Genomic DNA, 20,128 nt, shown 5'->3' with positions numbered 1-20,128 from the left:
AGCTCTGCCTGTTTAGAAACCTTGAAATTCCAGTTGTCACTGAGGTAACAGAGCAAGCAACATGTTTAACTCCCTCTCATAAATTATGTTCATTTTGTGCAAAGACTAAAGTCTTACACATTTAATAACAACAATAGGACCAATTCCACACCAATGTGGCTCTCGTTTCGCCAGGAAATGCAGCTACACCAAAATATCCGGAGCCAGCTGATTTTGTTCCCAGTATGCTCTGCTGCTTCAGGTTGATACCCAGGTGATGAGTGGCCACAGATGGCTTTGTTGTGGGTGACAGAGCTCAGCCAATGGGGCTTCAGGGCCAGGACATGAGAAACACGATTGGTCAAGGCTAGGTTGGGGCGACAAGCCAGTGTGGGCTGTTAGACCATCAACAGCTGTCAGGGGAGCTAGGTGGATGGACACACACACACACACACACACACACACACACACACACACACACACACACACACACACACACACACACACACACAGAGGCGGGTTGATGGGTTGCAGTATTTTCTCCTTGACTTGTCTTCAGTTCCTCATTCTCATTGAGTCCACTGCCTCATCATAGATGTCACTGACAGCACTTTTATAAGCGTTCTACTTGCATTCAGTCTGAAGATTATGTATTACATTACTTGAAGACTTGTCAGACTCAACTGTAACAGTGTGATTTACAGTGCATCCTGCTTCCTTTGGTGAGCCAAAACATGTCCGAATAGAACAGAAACTTGTTTTGAACAAAGAATAATATTAATTGACAGAGCTGAAATCACAGAAAAGTCTGTAATTCTGGTGTGTTGTGGGCTCTCGGTGAAGTTTTACCTCACTCACTTTGCCTGTGACAGCTGTAATGATAAATCCCCCCTGACATATACAAGATGAATATGTTTTGCAGAGTAATCGAAAAATAAAATTAAATAAAAACAGGAGACAAATGACCAACTAAGAGCGCTGGCCAGTGCAGCAATCAGACCAAGTGACAACTTGTGCTCCTTATGAAATATGCTGTGTGCATGTGAGGTGTGTGTGTGTGTGTGTGTGTGTGTGTCAGCGCATGTTAGAAACAAGAGAAATACCCCCCTCCTTAAGAGAATGGTCTGCCATGACAGATTTACAGTGCACCGCTCACCTTGCTGTAGTGAACAGTGTGCCTCAAAAGACTTTAGCACTTATTTATCAGTGGGTCTGTGAGTGTGTGTGTGTGTGTGTGTAAGGCGTGGTGCTGGTAGTTTGTTCTGACAGGTAATTTCAGTCTGTATCCCTGATATATGAGGGTCAAGACTCAGGAAACACATGTTCACACATGTACATTACACACACACTTACTGAGCACTGGGCTTGTCACAGAGACATGTACTTACACACGGCACACTGCCATTGACGCTAAAATATGCATGTTACATACTTACACATTTTTGCAAAGTTGCAAGCGTGCAATTATCAAGCTTGTAGAACAGCTAAATTCTGATACTGCTCGTGTGTATGTAATGTACAAAACAGCTTGAGAGGAAGAACATGTAGAATCCACCTTGTAGAGAGAGACAGATTAGCCTGCCTGACTGGTAACTGCAAGTTAGAGAGGGACTCAGTCTGTTTATATGAACACTAGATGTATTTGTTTGTATTGAGTATGCAAAAGCTCTCATTTTAATATAATTGACATGAAAATGTGATTGCAAAGCAAAAGCAAATACCTCACACTTCAATATAAAACAAGGGTCATTATAGTTCAAGTTCCTGATGATTATACTCTATTATACTCAACTGACTGTCAGAGCATCAGTATATTGTCCAGTAGGAGGGTGGAACTCACTCAGCTAATGCTGATTACAGCCAAGGCTGAATAATTGTCTTTTAGGAGGATTATTAGGGAAGCTATTGAGAAGTTATTTGTTTTGTTTTTCATTTAACAGGGGTGGCACATGATTGACAACTAGTGCAGTGCATCTCCAAGATAAATGAACCATCAAGTTGCTTTTGGTTTGAATGCTCAGAGCGTGAAGAGGCCGGGCGAGATGGGACTGCAGAGCACAAGATGTGAAGGGAGTTCAGTCAGTTGCAATAAGAACTACTGCAAATCCCATCGCACAAGCAGTGTATTAATTTTTCATCAGAGGGAGAGGGTATCAAAGAAGGGTATCTAAAAGGTGCTTCAGCGTCGTGCAGGGATTCCTGAACTCGGCTACTCAGCTAAAGGATCCCAAGCCAACACACACACACACACACACACACACACAAATCCCATTTTGTGCAACACAAGAAATCCTGCTGAAGTAGCTGTGTGGACATGTGTTGCATTTTATGTTGCAACTGCAAGCTTGGAAAAGACAAAATGTAATTGTTCGCATTAATCTTGTGCTGCCCAGACGCGCGTAGAAAAATAACTGCACAAACATAATGCACACACACACACACACACCAGGGACAGCAAGAGGCAGAAACTCTGCTAAGCTGGCATCTTCTTTACCTTGTACAGTCATCATTCACGCCACGCTTAACATGTGCCACCTGAGGCTGAGTGTGTTTACAAGTGACTACCCACCCTCGGGTCATCTTAAAAGACCTAAATCAGTAGTGATAGTAGCTCCCACCTTATTTTCAGACTTCCCTCCCTTGTTCTCTCACCAGCACAGTGTGTGTGTGTGTGTGTGTGTACGTGTGTGTGCTGCTGCAGTTCATGGATCATGAGTGCTGACAGTATACATCATTTCTTTGACTGGTCCTTGTCTTGTAGAAGGATAAATGTCTCTATCTGTAACACACACACACACACACACACACACACACACACACACACACACACACACACACACACACACACACACAGCATTACACAGCTCATCTTAACATCTTTGTGGAGACTCTTTTGTCTGCCTGTTCGGATTGAATGTGGGGTTCTTATCACAAAGGAAGACCTTCATAAACACGTAGAGATCCAGCGCAAATAAGAATGAGCGAGCAATTGTATATCTTTTGTGTGAAGAATAATATGACGGGACATTGTTTCATGTAATTAACATTATTAGTCGTCATTGCTCACTGAGGGCCGGATTAAGAAAACCGCATAAATGGAGTGTTTGTGTTTGGCCCTGGCTGCTGTAATGCAGTGTAAGTGTGTGCTCTTCTGTGCATGCTGCAGTAAACGTGTAGTGCTGGGTGCAGTGACTCCCTCCCATCGCAACCCCTTTTACTCCAAAATAAGAGGAAGGGAGGAAAAAATAACACTGAGGATATTTTTATCCTAACTCTGTCGAGGCTTAGTCCTCTTCCTCCTCCTGTCATACTTTTCCTCTTTCCATCTCTCTCCCTCAATCTCTCTTATCTTTCGCTCGTTTTTTTGGGTGCTCCTTCTCTACTGTCTCCCCACCTCTTGCACCCTCCCCCCATCCCCCCTAATGAATAGAGAGATTACTGATATAATGGAGCCTGGAAAGTGAGAGAAATTGGATTGCTTTACTATGATCTGAGTGCTACCGGGGGAAAGGAAACATTAGGGGGAGAATTGTTGAGGTGGGCAAAGTAACTGTCTGTGTTTCTGAGCGTGTGTGTAGGGATGCTCATTTAGGGTTGTTTAGGGTCATCTGAAACATACACTCTGGTCTATGTCCGTATCCTAGCAACGCTCTGTCAGGTCCACCTGATTAGATGGGCGTCAGCCCAAACATACAAACACACAATCTGCCTGTCCTGTCTGCATCCTGTTTGTTGTATACTGTAAGGATGCTCATCTTTAATTTTCACATGAACAGCTAGTGACACACACACACACATATCTATATCTATATCTATATATCTATATATATCTATATATATCTATATATCTATATCTATCTATCTATCTATCTATCTATATATATGTGTATATATATATATATATATTTTTTTTTTTTTCAAAGCAGTCATAATATTGATGATTATATGATGTCTATCAATTAGGCTGTCTTCACAGTGTTGCCTATATATCATTTAGCCTGTTTGGAGAAGCTGAGGCATTGGCTTCGATTGAATTGAATCTCAGAATTTTTTTTAAAGCTGCACTGGACATAAGTTTCATGAAAAGCCTCACTGCTTTTATGAATCTATATCACAAATGATGGTTTCAGCTGTGATTTTGCTCCAAAGCGAAAGACAGTAGAATCTCACTGTTTGCTTGAATCGGAGCTTAGCCTGCAGGTTTTTACCACAGGAATACAGATAAATCCATGTAAAACTAGATACCAATGGCAGGCTTGAAGACAGATTATTTTAGGTTATCTGAACATTTTCGTTACAGGTTCAGGATCTCCTGATCACATAGTCATATACTTCTAACACTTCTAACACCAGGACAAGTTTTGACACTGTTTACATCAGAGTTACATCCTCTTTGTTAATGCTGTGAATAGCATTTTTTCAAAATGTCCAGAGAAATGAGAGCATTATAGAGAGTTAAAGGAATCCAAATGAGCAACAAAATATACAGTAAACAGACAGAAAAAAAAGAGTAAAAGTTTCACTGTCTGTGTGTGTGTGTGTGCGCATGTGTGTGTCTGCGTGTCTTCCAGATAGACGATTGAAAAGTGTAGAATGAGCTGTTGTCTAAAAGAGCAGCCCGAGTGCTCGTATCGATTCCAGCACCTCTTCCTCTGCTTCAGGCGGCCATAATTGGGTTCAGCACTGCATCCCGTGTCCAATCAAATGGCTTAATACTACTCACCTGGTCGCTTGCAGGCCAATCAGATTATTTTAATCACAAAACCAACTCAATCCCCTTATCTCTAGCTGATTTCATCTGAGCATTGAGTGGCTGTGCGTGCATGCGTGAGTGCGTGAGTGCGTGTGTGTGTGTTACCAGCAGCAAGACATGTAGGTATCACGAAATGTCACACACACATATTGCACAGCCTTTTTTCTCTATCATCTCTGGTTCCATCCTTTTAACTTGGTATTGTAATTGGGCTTGAAAGCTGCTCTGTGTAGCATGCAGCTTCGGCAGCGTGTACATAATAGTGTAAATAATGAAATGCTTTGAAATAATTGACAATTACAGTTTCACCCGGCAGGTCGTATATTGTTTAATATTATGGCTTTAAATCCACGAACCTTAATCGATAAGCAACCAAGCAAAACAACCAATCATACATTTTGAATGAAGTAAGACATTATTTAAAGTTTTCCAGGGACAGAGGTGCAGAGAATGAGAAGAACAGAGATATAGAGGGAAAGAGGTGTTATTTTTCTAAATGTATCATACATTAGCACTCAATGTGTCAAATGCTAAAAGTGCAATTTGTGCCCCACAATGGTGTGCCGCCTTCACACGTCGCAGCGTGTGCCCCCACAATGTCCGACACAGCATGAAGCACCTCACCCGCAGCGCTCCACTGTGGCTTTTCAAAGACACATCACGTGGGTGCGTGTTCCATTTAGAAGTTTGCCCTGTCGCCCGGCCTCAGAATTGAGTAGAAGAGGAAGAAAAGAGGAGCTGTCTCTCCCTTGTTGTACATGACCACTGACAGAAGGAGTGAGGGAGACAGAGTGGGGAAGGACAGCCATGATTAATGTGGAGGCTGTGTGGACCCAAGAATATCTTCCCACTGCCCTCCATCTTAGCTAATGTGACCTGCTATATGGGTCACTCATTACAGTGTGTGTGTGTGTGTGTGTGTGTGTGTGTGGTTAGTGTTAGTGTGGACATACTGTACTATAGGTACTATTCATTTCCCCTTTGTCTGTGATTTTTCTTATTTCTGGAGCTTTATGCAGAACAATAAGCAACTCATCTTTGCTGTTTGTAATATAACTGTACTAATAAACGTTTTACCACACTGCCATACTGGTAATGATCTAATTCTGTTGTAGCACCCACATTTAAATGAATTTTCCTACTTATAGATTATAGCAGGCACACTGACATTTCTTTGTAAGATTTTAATAGACTTTTTTTTTTTTTTTATCCCTTTGCCTTTAATTTTGCTTGTGTTAATATTTTAGGATAGTAATACTAGTAGATTGTAATTTGACTTTTTCTCATGGTAATGTAATTCAATTTCCCTTTTCTCCTGTTTCTCCTCGCCTCCATTCATTTATTTCCCCCTTTTCATTGTCTAATTTCTTTTTTTTTTTCCACCCCTGTCCCCTCTTTGTCCTCATCTCTCTTGCTTCTTATCGCCCCCTGCCCCGCTACGTCTCATCCACTCGCAGGTACATGATGAATGTGACATGGGATGGCAGGGACTTGTCATTCACGGAAGATGGCTACCAGGAAAACCCAAAGCTGGTGGTCATTGTTCTCAACAAGGACAGAGAGTGGGAGAAGGTAGGATCCACATCACCTGTGTTTCTGATTCGGTTTGTGTGTCCGGTATGACTCTATAGCTACCACTGAGGACACAGTTTATGTCCACCATAGTATATCTGGGATATGGGGGGTTTATTTTACACATGTTGGGGTCTAAATGCTGATTCTAATGTATTAACTTTGTTTTTATTGTTTTAAGACAGAAAACTATTGATTTTGATTTAAAAGCGGTTTAGGAATCTCTACCACACCTGGCAATGTAAAGAAAGTCATGAGCCAACATCACATTGAGGGGTCAAAAATAAAGAAAATCTAACCAATCACAATGAATAAACAAACTAAATGTGTTATTTTGGTATTTTCTTAATACCAAGGACATTTTAAGAAATGTGGTTGGTGGTTTGTCACTTCTACTCATAACAGTATTATATTTGTTGAATCCTGGCTACGGCTCTGATGTTCTTGCTTGAGTTTGGATCTGTGTTTATGCTGCTTTTCTTGATTGTGTGTTTCCCTGTTTTGCTTTTTCACGATCAACAATATTCTTACTGTTATTGTTTGTGCAATTCATTTTGCATATCTGGCAACTCGCACACATCAGCACCAACACTACTATCTGTGATAATCCTATATTGGATTGGTAATATTCAAATAAGTTTCCTTTTTCTCTGTCACTATTACTGACTGACACATTATTACCTTCACCAAAAGCTAGTTCATGACTTACAAACCTAAATGAAATGTGATTTGATAAGGATAGCGGTACCACCCACAGCGTTTGACTGACTGGTGACCTCTTTTAATTGTAGTGCTAAAACAAAACCAGCAGTAAGCGCTAAACTAATGAAAATGCTGCCTCTGTCTCATTGTGCAACACTTACTTGATCAATGTGACAATTTTCTAACAAGCTTATGGATTTCTTTAACTGGTTAATGTGAGACTTCTATAACAAATGGTCACTGTAAATGGCTGAGTATTCTCTGTTGTAATGGACTTTAAATGGCGGCCATGTGTCTTCATACCTACATCACACTGTCTCATACAGGCTTAAATATCTCATATTTAATGCCCCAATAGCTCATAGTTGAGGGTGGATGAGGCTGTGAGGAAAGGTTTGAGAGAAGGATGGGAAAAGAGAGAGGTGTGGCTAAACGAAGGATTTGGATAAGGAAGAAGGGCAAATTGATGGTAATGTCTTTTTGTCTTTTCATTCCTGTCCGTCTCTCCCGCCATCTCACCCACTTTTTGTCTCCTTCCTCCCACTCTCCCCTCGCCTCCCTCTCTCATGATATCGTGTAGCTTTCCTCACACCTCTCCTCCTCCTCTTTTCCTCCCAACCTGCTTTGCATTCCTCTTTCCCACTCCTTTTTGTTTCCATGTTTCCATCCTTTTCTCTATTTGTTTTTCCCCTTCCCTCCTCCTTCCCTTCATCCTCAGGCCAGATAATCTGTGCACTCTCTGTCTTTAGCTGTGATTGCTGTTGTGGTCTCTGATAGCACCTCAAACCACAGTTAATCAAAACCTGAGACCTCTGTTATTGGGGTGGCAAGGGGTCACTGCTCGCACATGTGTGTGTGTGTGTGTGTGTGTGTATACATATATATAAGTGTATATATAATATACACACACATATAGACGGAAACCTTTTTCGAGAGACTTGTTTCACCAGTCTGGTTTTTATTCAGGTCGCATCAGTGTTACAGTATTCAGTTTAGTTTGCCGCAATCCGCACAGTCTCCACCCAATCTTTGAGACTAGCTTTTCCATATTTCATACTGACACACACACACACACACACACACACACACACACACACACACACACACACACACACACACACACACAAAACCCTTTGTTGGTGTACTGAAGGGAGGTAGAGTGTGTTGTTGTAAACAGAAAGCCTGTGAAATTGATCAGTACCACTTCACTGTGGTGCAGAGAAGGAGACTGAAGGCAAGAGAGACACGGAGACCCAGTGTGGAAACATAATTGGGAGCTGCTCTCACTCAACCTTCTCCCACCCCCACGCTGGTGCAGCCGTCCCACCCATGCACCAGAAATCAGGGAAACGCGCACATGCACACACACACGCACACACACACACACACACACACACACACACACACACACACATACATACACACACACATACAAACAGACTTCCATGATGATCAAGAGATAAAAATTCAGTAACTGCACTAAAATATGGATATGCACTAAAAATATAAAATGTGTCCCCTTGAGGCGCAGGAGGGAGAGACAGGGAGAGGAGAGCTATATGGAGCGATACAGAGATGAGCGAGCGATAGAGACAGATGGGTCGAGATAGCGGGAGCAAATGAGCATGAGAAAAAGAGACACAAAGAGACAGAGAGAGGAAGAGAGATGTTGAACTGAGCCACCAGCATGTGCATGTTGTCCCCCCCCCCCCACCCCCCCCCCCCTCCCACTACAGGTGCTTAACATTCAGGTTTTCAAAGCATCCACACCTGCTGTTCTCTGCAGCACACACACACAGCTGGTTAAATGGTATATTTTTAAGTTTTGGAAAGAGGTGCATTCAAAGATGCTACATGTGTTTGGCTGTATGTGTATGGTATCTTTTTTCATGATTATGTAATCGCCATGTATTACTGTTTTATTTAAAAGAAACACAGATTGCAGCAAAACACGTGGGTATATTTGACTGAATCAGAAGACTGGATCCAGTGTGTCGTTATGGGAGATTTATGCAAAGTTAGTCTTTTATCTGGGAAAAATATGCTGTAACAACTGAACAGATAAACAGTAGGAGCAATAGAAATTCCGATGGATGCGGCCTTGCCAAGTGTGGCATACTTAAGCATTCACCATGCATGAATGTGTAGAAACAAAGATGGTGCATGCTATGCTTTTTAATGCATTTCCTTATCACAAAACGCTAATATGTTGTAATGATGCTGCATCCAGGGGAAACGATACATTAATTTAATTTTGGTCAAGTAATGAATAGCTTTAAGGAGCTTGCTTTACTTTGAGGAGGTTACGCACAGATTTATACACAAATTATGTCCACATCCACCTCCGTCACCTATAAACAAGACTATGAGTCTACAGCCATGCTTGCACAGCTTCCTCAGCAGAGCGGAGGCGTGCTTAAACCAAATGCAACTGTCAGCACACTACCATGTTGACGTTAGACATCCTGTTTACTATATTCATATCATTAATTTGTTGCATTTGCTAATTTGCAATAAAGACAAAAGACAGCTGGGGCCGATGGGAATGTTTTTTTTTAAGTATTGCACTAGAGGAAAAGTCAGACGATCACCAAAGTCGTTAGAATTCTTCGTTAGAGGGACATGAATGCGTGTTCCAAAACTCACGGCCATTCATCCAATATCTGTGACGACATTTCTCGCAAAACCAAAAACTTGAATTTCATGGTGGCGCAATAGGAAAAGTCAGAAGATCACCAATGAGTCATTTGCTCGTGACCCTGAATGTCTGTATGAAATATAAATATAAAACAACACCGCGTCACGGTTGGTGCAGCTTTGAGTAAATACACTTAAAAATCAATGACATGCCAGAACTGATGATGAATTTAATTATTGCATTCAGAGGTACAGTATAACTTCTTTTCTCTGAATGAGAAATATGTATTTACCGATCAGAACCAGGATGTTATGTTTTATTCCTGCTGAGTAGATGGAGTGTGTAAATTGCTTCAGGAACTGCCGCAGTGTTAGCAGCCAGTTCACAAAATAATTATTACAGACAGCATGGGATTTGTGCTTGGAGAATCACAATATGGAGAGCAGACACGCACAGAAGCCCATGTGTATACACACACACACACACTTCCAAATCAACAAACACACACATGCATTTTTCGATCCATGCTTACTATTCTCTGAACCCCTAATAAAAGCGCTCCACTTCAAGGGAAGATGTCTAAGTCCATGGATGCAGTTTTCTGTCGCTTTTCCACTCTTTTTCTCTGCTTCGTTTTTCACACAAACACACACAGGCGTCCACATGCGTATGTCACAAATGCACACGGGCACACACACACACGTTCACACACATGAACAGAGCCAGTGTGTGAGAGAGAGAGAGAGAGAGAGAGAGAAGAATCCATTTTCCCGACATAATTTTGTCTGACAGGAGTGACAGATACTGTTTTATGACTGAGTGGGTTTCTCCACGCTATTAGGAACTCACTCTCCCATAATGCAACTTGCCACAGCGATAACTCTCCCAGTGAGACTGGCACAGAGAAGGTGCACAGTGTAAGAGCGGTGACCCTTGTTTTACTTAATATTCCTATGATTCTCTCTCACTTGTTCAGCTAGGCTCTAGTTGATTGTAGCCCTTGAGTTTACATGAGTGTGTGGTGTGTGTGTGCATGTGTTTTTCTCTCATTATGTGTGTGTGACTTATTCACACAACCACACACACACACACACACACACACACTCAAATAATGATAGAAAGAGGTAGAGAGAGAAGATGTGAAACAGTTGAATAGAGAGGAAGACATGCAGGTACAAAGAGCAAGGCCTTTCAAAATAAAGATAAAAAGGCTGAAGAGGTAAACGTAGAAGCGTAGAAGCAGGGCAGGCCTTTTCAGAAAAAACAAAAGATTCTGACAAACACAGTTCTTCTGGGTCACAAGTGTCATTTCATCACCAAGTGGCTCTAGGTTCCTCACAGGGTGATGGTGTGATAGGATTGCCGCTATGGGATGTTATAATGCCGTAATCCCACAGGCCCTATCATCGTAACCTCCCACTGGCCTCGCTGTCACATTACACGCACAAAGACGCACACGCTACTGTCAGTGTACTGTGTGCGTGTGATATCTGAGATTTCATACAGGAAGATTCAGCATTCTGCTGCCCCGTCGGTCGATAGAGAGAATCCTCTCTCCTCTCCGGCCATTAATTTATAACCCCTCTTTCTTTAATTAGAGAGATGGAGAGACATAGAGGAAGAGCGAAGAGGAGAGCAGGAGGACAGGAAATCAGAAGAGCTGCTGAAGTCAGCTTATTCTTCCCCTCCTCCTCCTCCTCCTCCTCCTTCTCCTTTCCCTCTCTGTTTTCAACCACCCTCTGAGTAGAACATTTATTTCCCCTTGGAGTTTATTGATTCATCCAACCAAATCAAGGCCAATCCTCAAAAGCTTATATTAATGATTGAATGGGTCAAGCAGACTTTATCATGTGTACACTGCAGTGCTGTGTATATTGATACATGAAGGTGCAACAAGTAGTAAAACCAAACAAATTAGATAATTGTAGAATGGGCCGTCAGTACGGCCTGTGCTCTTTGCACCATATGTGACCCACAGGAAGAAAAGATTAATAAGAAAAATGGTAGGAAAAGGGGGAAAAAACTCCTAACAAGGAAAATTCTATTACATCTTTAACACACCTGTGGCATATGTACATCAGCATAGCACACGCAGCTTGTAACTGCTGCTTAAGGGCCTTACTAGGACCAGAAAATGAGTCGAGATTGCTTTTGCAGGACGGTCCAAATGTTTCGAGGCCACACTCTTTTCTATTCCTCTCTGATTCATCGTTGTTTTTCCCTGGATTCCCTTCATCCTGTAACACAAGTCCTATCTTACTAATTATGCGCAAATCCCCCCCTCGCTTTTACGTTATCAGTCCAAATTCCTACTATACCTCCCCACTCCTGTAATAAACACACACACACACACACACACACACACACACACACATATATGTGTGTGCATAGGCACATGCACGCACCCACTCACTTGTGAAATGCATAACAGCTGGGGTAAGACAGATAGAGAAATGCGGCCGTTCCCTGGAGAGCGAAGGTGACACTCAAGGAATCACACACATGCCACCTCAGCATACCATCCTGCCCCCACCCCGTGTCCCCCCTCTCCCACCCCACCCCACCCCACCCCAACGCAAACACCTACACACACACTCTTAGAGATGTAGCCGACAGCAGAGTGAGCTGTTGACAGTGGTGCCGACTAAGAGCGGAGAAAAGACTCTAATCCCTGTCAGAGGATAGAAAACCACTCAAAGCAAAACAATTAAAATGCTAATTTTACTTCCTCCTCTCTGCTTGCCTGTTAATGACTTAGCCAGGCATGCGGGTGAAACGACAACATGTGTGTGTGTGTGTGAGTGTGAGTGTGTGTGCGCACATATGGTGTATGGGGGTACGGTAACAACCGCTGTCCTATATGACTCCAGGGTCAAACGGGTGACAGATTGAATTAGATTTGGCTACATTATGCGCAGTATGCAAGTCTAAATATGAATTAATGTGCATAGTGTGTGTTTATTGTTTTCTAAAGACTTTATTTTGTTCTCACAGACAAAACAAACATGTTCCGTATCTCAGCCTGTCTCCAGTTGCTGCTGGCTCAAACATGCACACATTTATGCCATTGCCTGTGTTAAGTGTGCGATGCAGAAAAAAAAACCTTCAGCTGTAAAGTCAGATATTTCTGTCCACACTACAGCAGTGTAGTTGTGTGAGGCCAGGAGAGAGAAAGAGAGAAGAGAAGAAAGACTTTTGAAATGGAGGGAAGGAGTGAGAGCGAGGTTTTGCAGTTTTCTGGCTCCTGTAACATTAATAATTGAGAGTTGAGCAAAGCCTTACTCCCTGCTGTTGTCTCTCTCTCTTTCTCTCTGCCTCCCCTGTCTGACAAAAACATGGGTAAACGTTGTATGTGCACACACACACACACACACACACACACACACACTTTCACATGCTCAGACACATACATTTGATGACAGGTGTGGGTGGGTAAAGAGCATCCATAGGGGAATCTGTGACATCACTGTTCTGAAAACTTTCTGAATTATTAACAGAGTCACAATGCTATCATTCAGCCATTTCTCTTTCCCATATATGTCTGTGTTCATACATGCTGTATATCCCTCTGTGCATTTTGTCATGTATCCTTACACATCATGCTTTTAATCTGCTATGTTGTACCCACAGTCATACCGGCATTTATTAAGGTCTGTGAACATGTGTACTGATTTGTATGTTTTTGTGCTAAAAAAAAAAAAAAGAAAAAAAAAAGCATCATGCTGTTTGTAACATTAAGTGGAAATTTGTGTCTACATTTGTAATCCTCTCCACTTCCTGTCTGCTTTGAGTCATTAGGCAACAGATGACAGCAGTTAGGAAATTACCAGGTAAAGAAAAGTAACACACTGCGTTTCTCAAAATGGATTTCTTGCAATGTTATGATCACTGGACAATTTTCCCACCACTTCCACTTCCTTTTTTGCTTATAACCATTAGACCCGAGGGCAACAGCCTTGCCGAGTAGCTAGAGACACTGTCTTAAATGTGAATCATGGGTCTAAACCCAACAACAGCCAGTGCTACTGTTACAGCAAGTTTCTTCAGGTAGATGCTGACCCCCAACCTGCTCACTCATTATAAAGTATTGGATGAGATCCACACCTTCTGTAGATGCCTAAACTGTTTATTGAAGGCTTGTTAATGACTTAACAATCTTGTAGAGCTTAACTCATTTATCTTTGTTATCCTCCTCTCCTTCCTTCCAGATGGGGAAACTGGACAACCGCAGCCTGACACTTAAGTACCCGGTGTGGCCGCGCTTCAACTCTTTCGGTGATGCCGAGCTTGACGACAACCACCTGTCCATCGTCACTTTAGAGGAGAAACCTTTTGTTATTGTGGAGGACGTAGAAAGGCTCACTGGTACCTGCATGAGGAACTCTGTGCCCTGCAGGAAGCATATCAAAGAGTAAGTCATGCGTCTGTCTGTCTAGCTAACAAAACAGCAACATAACAGGAACAACATGAATATGTGGCTTAACAGGAAAAGCCACAGAGATATTTTATCACTTTTGAAATTATATTCTTTTTAATCACTATCCAGTGTTTTTAGTAGTTACAATATGGCTCCACCCCCCCGTACTATCCATTCACAATGCTAAACAGCCATGCACTCCACAACATTTAATGTAATGTGATGAAATAAGTGATTGACTGCTTCTATAATATGGACATGAAGTGTCCACAAATCTTAATATACAGTATTAAGGGTTCAAGACTGCAGTTACTGCCCAACACAATCACACTGACTGAAATATACTGCAATTTCTATGCGACAGAGTCTAATAATTGACTCATAGACGTAAACACATGGGACTACAGATTACAGAAAATTAAGTTAAGTTCCATTTTATATCAGTGTTTTTGTAATCAAAAGGTGGTAAAAGTGGCATCATTAGCTTCCATTTTCTTCAGCACTGTCACTGTGCACTCTTTCTCTCTCTCTCTCTCGCTTGCTCGCCTCTCTTCTTCTCTGAGCATGGGAAGAGGTGCAGTGTGCGATCTATGCAGCAGCTTCTTGCCTCCCCCTGAAAATGGAGGCGATTGCTGAAGTCAGCAGTTTACTTCCCTCCTCACCAATTTTCTCTCTAACGCCCAAATACTGCTAGCCCTTTGCTATATTATGTTTCTGAAGTACACACACACCGTGATAGTAACTCAGGGATGTTTGTTTCTGTGTGTGTGTGTGTGTGTGTGTGTGTGTGTGTGTGTGTCACTGAGTGGCTTGAGCGCTGCTGAATCAAAGCATGTAATTGGTTTGCAGATAATTTAATATCATTTCTCTCCACTGGAATACACACACTCATGGACACACATTATGAGCTGGCATATACATTGCACTTTTTGTGCCACTCTTACCACTGCATACGTGCATGCATGCAGACAGCAACATTTCATACTGTCTATAACTTCCACGCAGACACACGCACGCACGCAAACAGAGCTGATTAAGCGGTAATAGGGTCCCAGGGAAGAGGCTAACAGAGATTTCCATCCAGAGACACAGTGAAGTAGGGCGGAGGATAAAGCGTCTCGAAGGAGGAACATAAACACACACATATACACATTCATATACAATCTCTGTTGCCACATGTCCACTCACTCACAGGCCAATGCGTTCGAGTGCGTTCCTCCCACAGTGCAATTCCCACTCAAGCATCCGTAGTGTCCATTTGGAGAAAGAGGGATAGATGGAGGGAAGGAAAGAGGCAGAGGAATGATGGAGGGTTTGGATCGGGGGATGAAGGACTATCCATGCATGCAGAGCCACAAATTCACTCTTTCCGGCTGGGCCTAAGAACAAGCCATACCCACACTAACACACACGATCACACACATACCCACACTGCCCTCTCTGGAGACCCCTCGGGCCCTGTAGTGTTTCTATATCAAGTTGGCCTGGCAACTTCACAAACAGCCTCCATAACATCACATGCTCTCAGAGCCTGAACTGTACTATGGCCTGCCTAAATGGGTACACTGTGTTCGTGAATGCAGCTATTACGGTTCTGGCCTATATGCTTTGCACTGTCACTGCCCCCACCAGCTTTACCTGCCAGAAACATGACTTAGTTGTCCTTGTTTCTGTTATTATTATCACAGATCCCATTCTCTGCATGAGTCTTTCTCATACCCTGCACTACTTTATCATGTAGTTACATTACAGTAGTATGACTATAGGTTGTTGTTATCATTTCAACACAACAAACAAATATATAGAATAGAAATTCCATATTAACCAGAATTCATGGGTCTTCCTAGGATGAGCTCAATGCATAATGCCTCATGAGTCTTTTATCCTCCTTTTTTTCTCTGTTGAAAACTGGTGATTTAACTTAGGACTTATTGAAGCTTATAAGCACTCAACTTTAAAAGTCAGCATGTCGAAGTGTCCTTGGACAAAACACTGAAGCCCAACTTGCTCCTGAGGCACAGCTCCAGCGTGTGAATGTGTGTGAAAGAAAAGTCTCCTCCAGCTTAGATTCCTCCTGTATGAATGATGTGTGAATGGGTGAACGAGGATGTGATGTAAAAGCGCTTTGAGTAGTCGAAATGACCAGAAAGGCGCTGTGCAAATACAGACCATTTACCATTTACATATGACATGTATACAGCATCTCTGCATGTCCCTTTGTTCATTCACCCATTCTACTGTGTCTTATTGGATTTATTACTATAACTGTTACACTCATCACCATTGCAGCTATATGCTAAACTGCCAGCTTCAGCAGTCTTTATTTAGGATTGATGAGGAAACAAATCCCATGTTGCTTCTCAACTAATTAATTTTGTTAAAGCATGTAGCAATATAACTAATATACATTTAGATGTAAATTAGCGTCTTTATTTAATTCCAAATTAGCTCTAATGGCTCCTATAGAGTTTATATCTAAAGGAAATCACTCTGGTTTATTGTGCAACATTTAACAAAAAGTCACTTGCAACTGCTGACAGATCAGCGAATGGCTTTTTCAAATGAACCTTTTCTCTCTTGTGTGAAACCTTTAGACCATAAAAAATAAATTCCTTTGAACACGGGAAAGAATTCCACTTGGGGTGACATTCATTTGACAGATCGATTGCGACTAGTGATGGTAACACAGGAGTTTGCACTTGGGAGCACAAGAATTGGCTAAAGTTTTTTCAACTGCTACAGAATTTTCTCCAAAGTGACAGAGTTTCAGCTCTGAAGGTAAATCCAGAGTCACGGCCAGGTGTGAGGAGGCTTTTTTTTTTTTTTTTATCCCTCTCTTTCCATCAAGTTTGTGTCCTGGTTGTTTTTAAACTAAAGGACGAGGTTATCTTCTCCTAATTAGCACACATCTAAAAGTTAAATGAGAGTCCCAGGTGGCTGAAAGTTGATGTGCATTCTTGTGTGCGCGTGTGAGTGAGTGTCAGCGTGAACAGCGTCTGAACTCTCCTGCTCTCAAATTCATATACCCAGATGGTACGAGGCTTGCAGATGCAGCGCCGTCATAAACCTCCTTCTCTAGAGAGAGAGCGAGTCAGAGGGAGAGAAGGAGCATATTTTTCAAGTCTTCTCATGTCATTTCTGAATAGAACAACCTGAACTTACAGGTGAAAAAGTCCCAGGGTGATATTTGTTCATTGGTGCGTTCATATAAATTTAACAAGTAGAGTGGAAAGAGAAACAAACTGAGTTTTGTTTGTTTTTACCGCAAAGAGAAATCGCTTCAGACATACAGTATTTATTAAGGTGAAAATAAAAGTTGAACTCAATAAGCAAACATCTACCTGGATTACCGTGGACAGTCTTTTTTTGACATGTGGAATTGAGCACCCTCAGTGTTAAGACTGTATAAAATCTTCTATTCTGTATAATTTCTCTCTTTTTCTGTCACTGACACCGCAGTTGATAATTGGCTGAATCGGCTGCTGTGCAGAACCATCAGCTCACGATGTGTGCATTTTGTTTGTGTCTCTTCAGCAACACAACAGAGGCTGGTGGGACATACATCAAGAAGTGCTGCAAAGGCTTCTGCATCGATATTCTGAAGAAGATTGCAAAGTATGTAAAGTTCACCTATGACCTGTACCTGGTAACCAATGGCAAGCATGGCAAGAAGATCAACAATGTCTGGAATGGGATGGTGGGAGAGGTAAGATGAACCCCTAAGTGTGTGTGTGTGTGTGTTTTAAACTCACTTTATTTTTATGACACATGTATTAAGTAGGTAATGCACATGGCCAAACGTTTTGTGGTGATTAATGTAATTCATCATATCAAACCACTTTGACTGCTTTTTTTTTTTTTTTTTACCAATAGCCTTGAATGTGACACAATACGAGCAAACAGCAGCCTAGTATATTATACTTTCGAAAGTACAGGAGCATGTTGTGAATGGTGTTTGAGAGTATTGATCGTTCTCCACTTTTAGTTTGTATTACATTTGAAATGAGTAATCCAAGCCAAGGCTGAGGGGAAATTACAGATGCTTCTTATGTTCCAAAAGAAGCTTTAAGTGTTGACTTTGCAAAAGTTTCACAGGGTGAAAAAAAAAAAAGATAAAAAAAATTCAGCTATGAGGCTTTGGCACCAACTGTAAACGCTCTGAACGTAAACAAATCTCAGCTACTCCTGCAGAAAACTACTTTGCATATCTTTAATTACCAGCTTCAACTTGAAGGTATAGTCCCAGAGTTCATTTTAAGACTGTAAACTTTATTGCTGTCCGTATTTTTTTTATGGCAGACTTTATTCATCTGGCATTCATCTCATTTAGCAGTGACCCCTACTTGCGTATTGCTTGTGCTGATCGAGATTCGGTGTGAAATTAAAATCTTTACTGATGTGCAGTCAATAAAATCCATACTCCGATACAGATTAGACAGTTCTTTGGATATATTTTGGTTTGGTCTTTAGAGAATTATCTTGAAAGGCGATAATCATTTGCAGAGACTACAGATAGTTAGTAGACTACTGAAGAAAATAAGTAAACATGGTATTTTTCATTTAATCTCCGTGATATCACAATTTATTCTGTAGTTCTTAGGGAATATAGCTAATGTGTGTGGATCAGCACCAGGCTCTGTGTATATCTGGCGGCAGTGTGTATCATGTAACTGAAGACTGAACTTGGATGTGAAGAAACTTTACAATGAGAGTGTTTGTTCTTGATATAGTCGTATCTTTAATGGCATATTGATTACACTGAATGTTTCAAATATGTGAATGCCACAGTGATTGAATGATATAATGAAACATTTCTTGTCCTTCTCTCCCCCTCTCTTTTCCCTCCTTGTCTTTCTCCTCCTCCGTTGCATCCATCTCTTACTTTCTCCCTCCTCTCCCCCCTCTCTTCCTTCATCCCTAATCACTCACCCTCCTCATCCATCCACCCGTCCTCCCTCTCTTCAACCCTGCGTCCCTCCCCTCTCCTCCGCCCTCCAAAGGTGGTCTATAAGAAAGCCGTCATGGCCGTCGGATCTCTGACGATCAATGAGGAGCGTTCTGAGGTCATCGATTTCTCCGTCCCGTTCGTGGAAACCGGGATCAGCGTCATGGTCTCCCGTAGCAACGGAACCGTTTCCCCGTCAGCCTTTCTTGGTAACTATCACCGCCTAACTGTCGCCTTTGTCTCTGGACTCAGGAGAAATGGAGAAGAAGATCTGTCTTGTTTGCTTTTTCAGTTTGTGTGAGTGTAGAACGGTATTTGTTTTGGCCGTGTGTGTGTGTGTGTGTGTGTGTGTGTGTGTGTGTTCCCTGAGATACAGAGCTGACAACACAATTTAGTCCTGTTACACAGCTGTCAATACTTGCTCTTTCATCGGAGGGACTTAGTTCAACTCCTGCTTCCCGCAACAATGACTCTCACTCACCTGAAAGGGATTTTAACCTGAGTGACTATGGATATCCCTGTTATAGCTGCTTAGTCACGTTCATTTGATGTGGGGTGTTTCAGCGTCAGCATCAAAGTTCCACATATACACGAAGGACTCAAAGGCGCGCACACACACACACACACACAGGCACAAGCACAAACAGCCAGCAAGATTGCATAAACGTGAAGAGAGAAACGCATGCCAGTACACACAGGCACACAAGACACACAGGTACACACGCTGACATGTATGCAGCATGCAGTTAGTGCTGTGAAAGTGGCAATTATAAGGGCTTAGTAGGAAAACCCCATAATGGCTGCTTGCCAGGACACACACACACATACTTGCACACACACACACACACACATTGCACGGCCCTGTGCCAGCAGTGCTCTCCCATACATTAGAGCAGGGTTTAATCTCTGCGGTAGTGTTGTGAGCTCAGAGGGAGGACAGGAGTGCTGACACCAGGGCTTCCTATACTGTACGCCTCCTCACACTGTCAAATAGGAGGTTTGCCTGTGTATATGCAAGAGTGTGTGTTTGTGTGTGTGGTGTTGTGGGGATATGTAGGGGTTCTGAACATGCAGGAAAAAGGGCTTGTTCCTGTTCCCGTATCTAGTTCTTTACTCCATATG

At 42.2% G+C, this 20,128-nt stretch overlaps 1 protein-coding gene across 1 annotated transcript in view; it reads left to right on the top strand.

Moving 5' to 3' along the window:
* grin2aa (glutamate receptor, ionotropic, N-methyl D-aspartate 2A, a) overlaps window positions 1-20,128 on the top strand; it is a 135,613-nt gene that overhangs the window by 92,365 nt on the left and 23,120 nt on the right. Inside the window, exons 4-7 of the mRNA XM_070847268.1 lie at window positions 6,190-6,304; window positions 13,853-14,055; window positions 17,596-17,767; window positions 19,062-19,215. Of these exons, the coding sequence (XP_070703369.1) occupies window positions 6,190-6,304; window positions 13,853-14,055; window positions 17,596-17,767; window positions 19,062-19,215 (644 nt within the window). The remainder of the gene's footprint in view (window positions 1-6,189; window positions 6,305-13,852; window positions 14,056-17,595; window positions 17,768-19,061; window positions 19,216-20,128) is intronic.

Source organism: Pempheris klunzingeri, chromosome 17 (genome assembly GCF_042242105.1).
Source record: "Pempheris klunzingeri isolate RE-2024b chromosome 17, fPemKlu1.hap1, whole genome shotgun sequence".
In the NCBI taxonomy this organism is placed as follows: domain Eukaryota; kingdom Metazoa; phylum Chordata; class Actinopteri; order Acropomatiformes; family Pempheridae; genus Pempheris; species Pempheris klunzingeri.
This window is presented reverse-complemented; position numbering and strand designations above follow the sequence as displayed.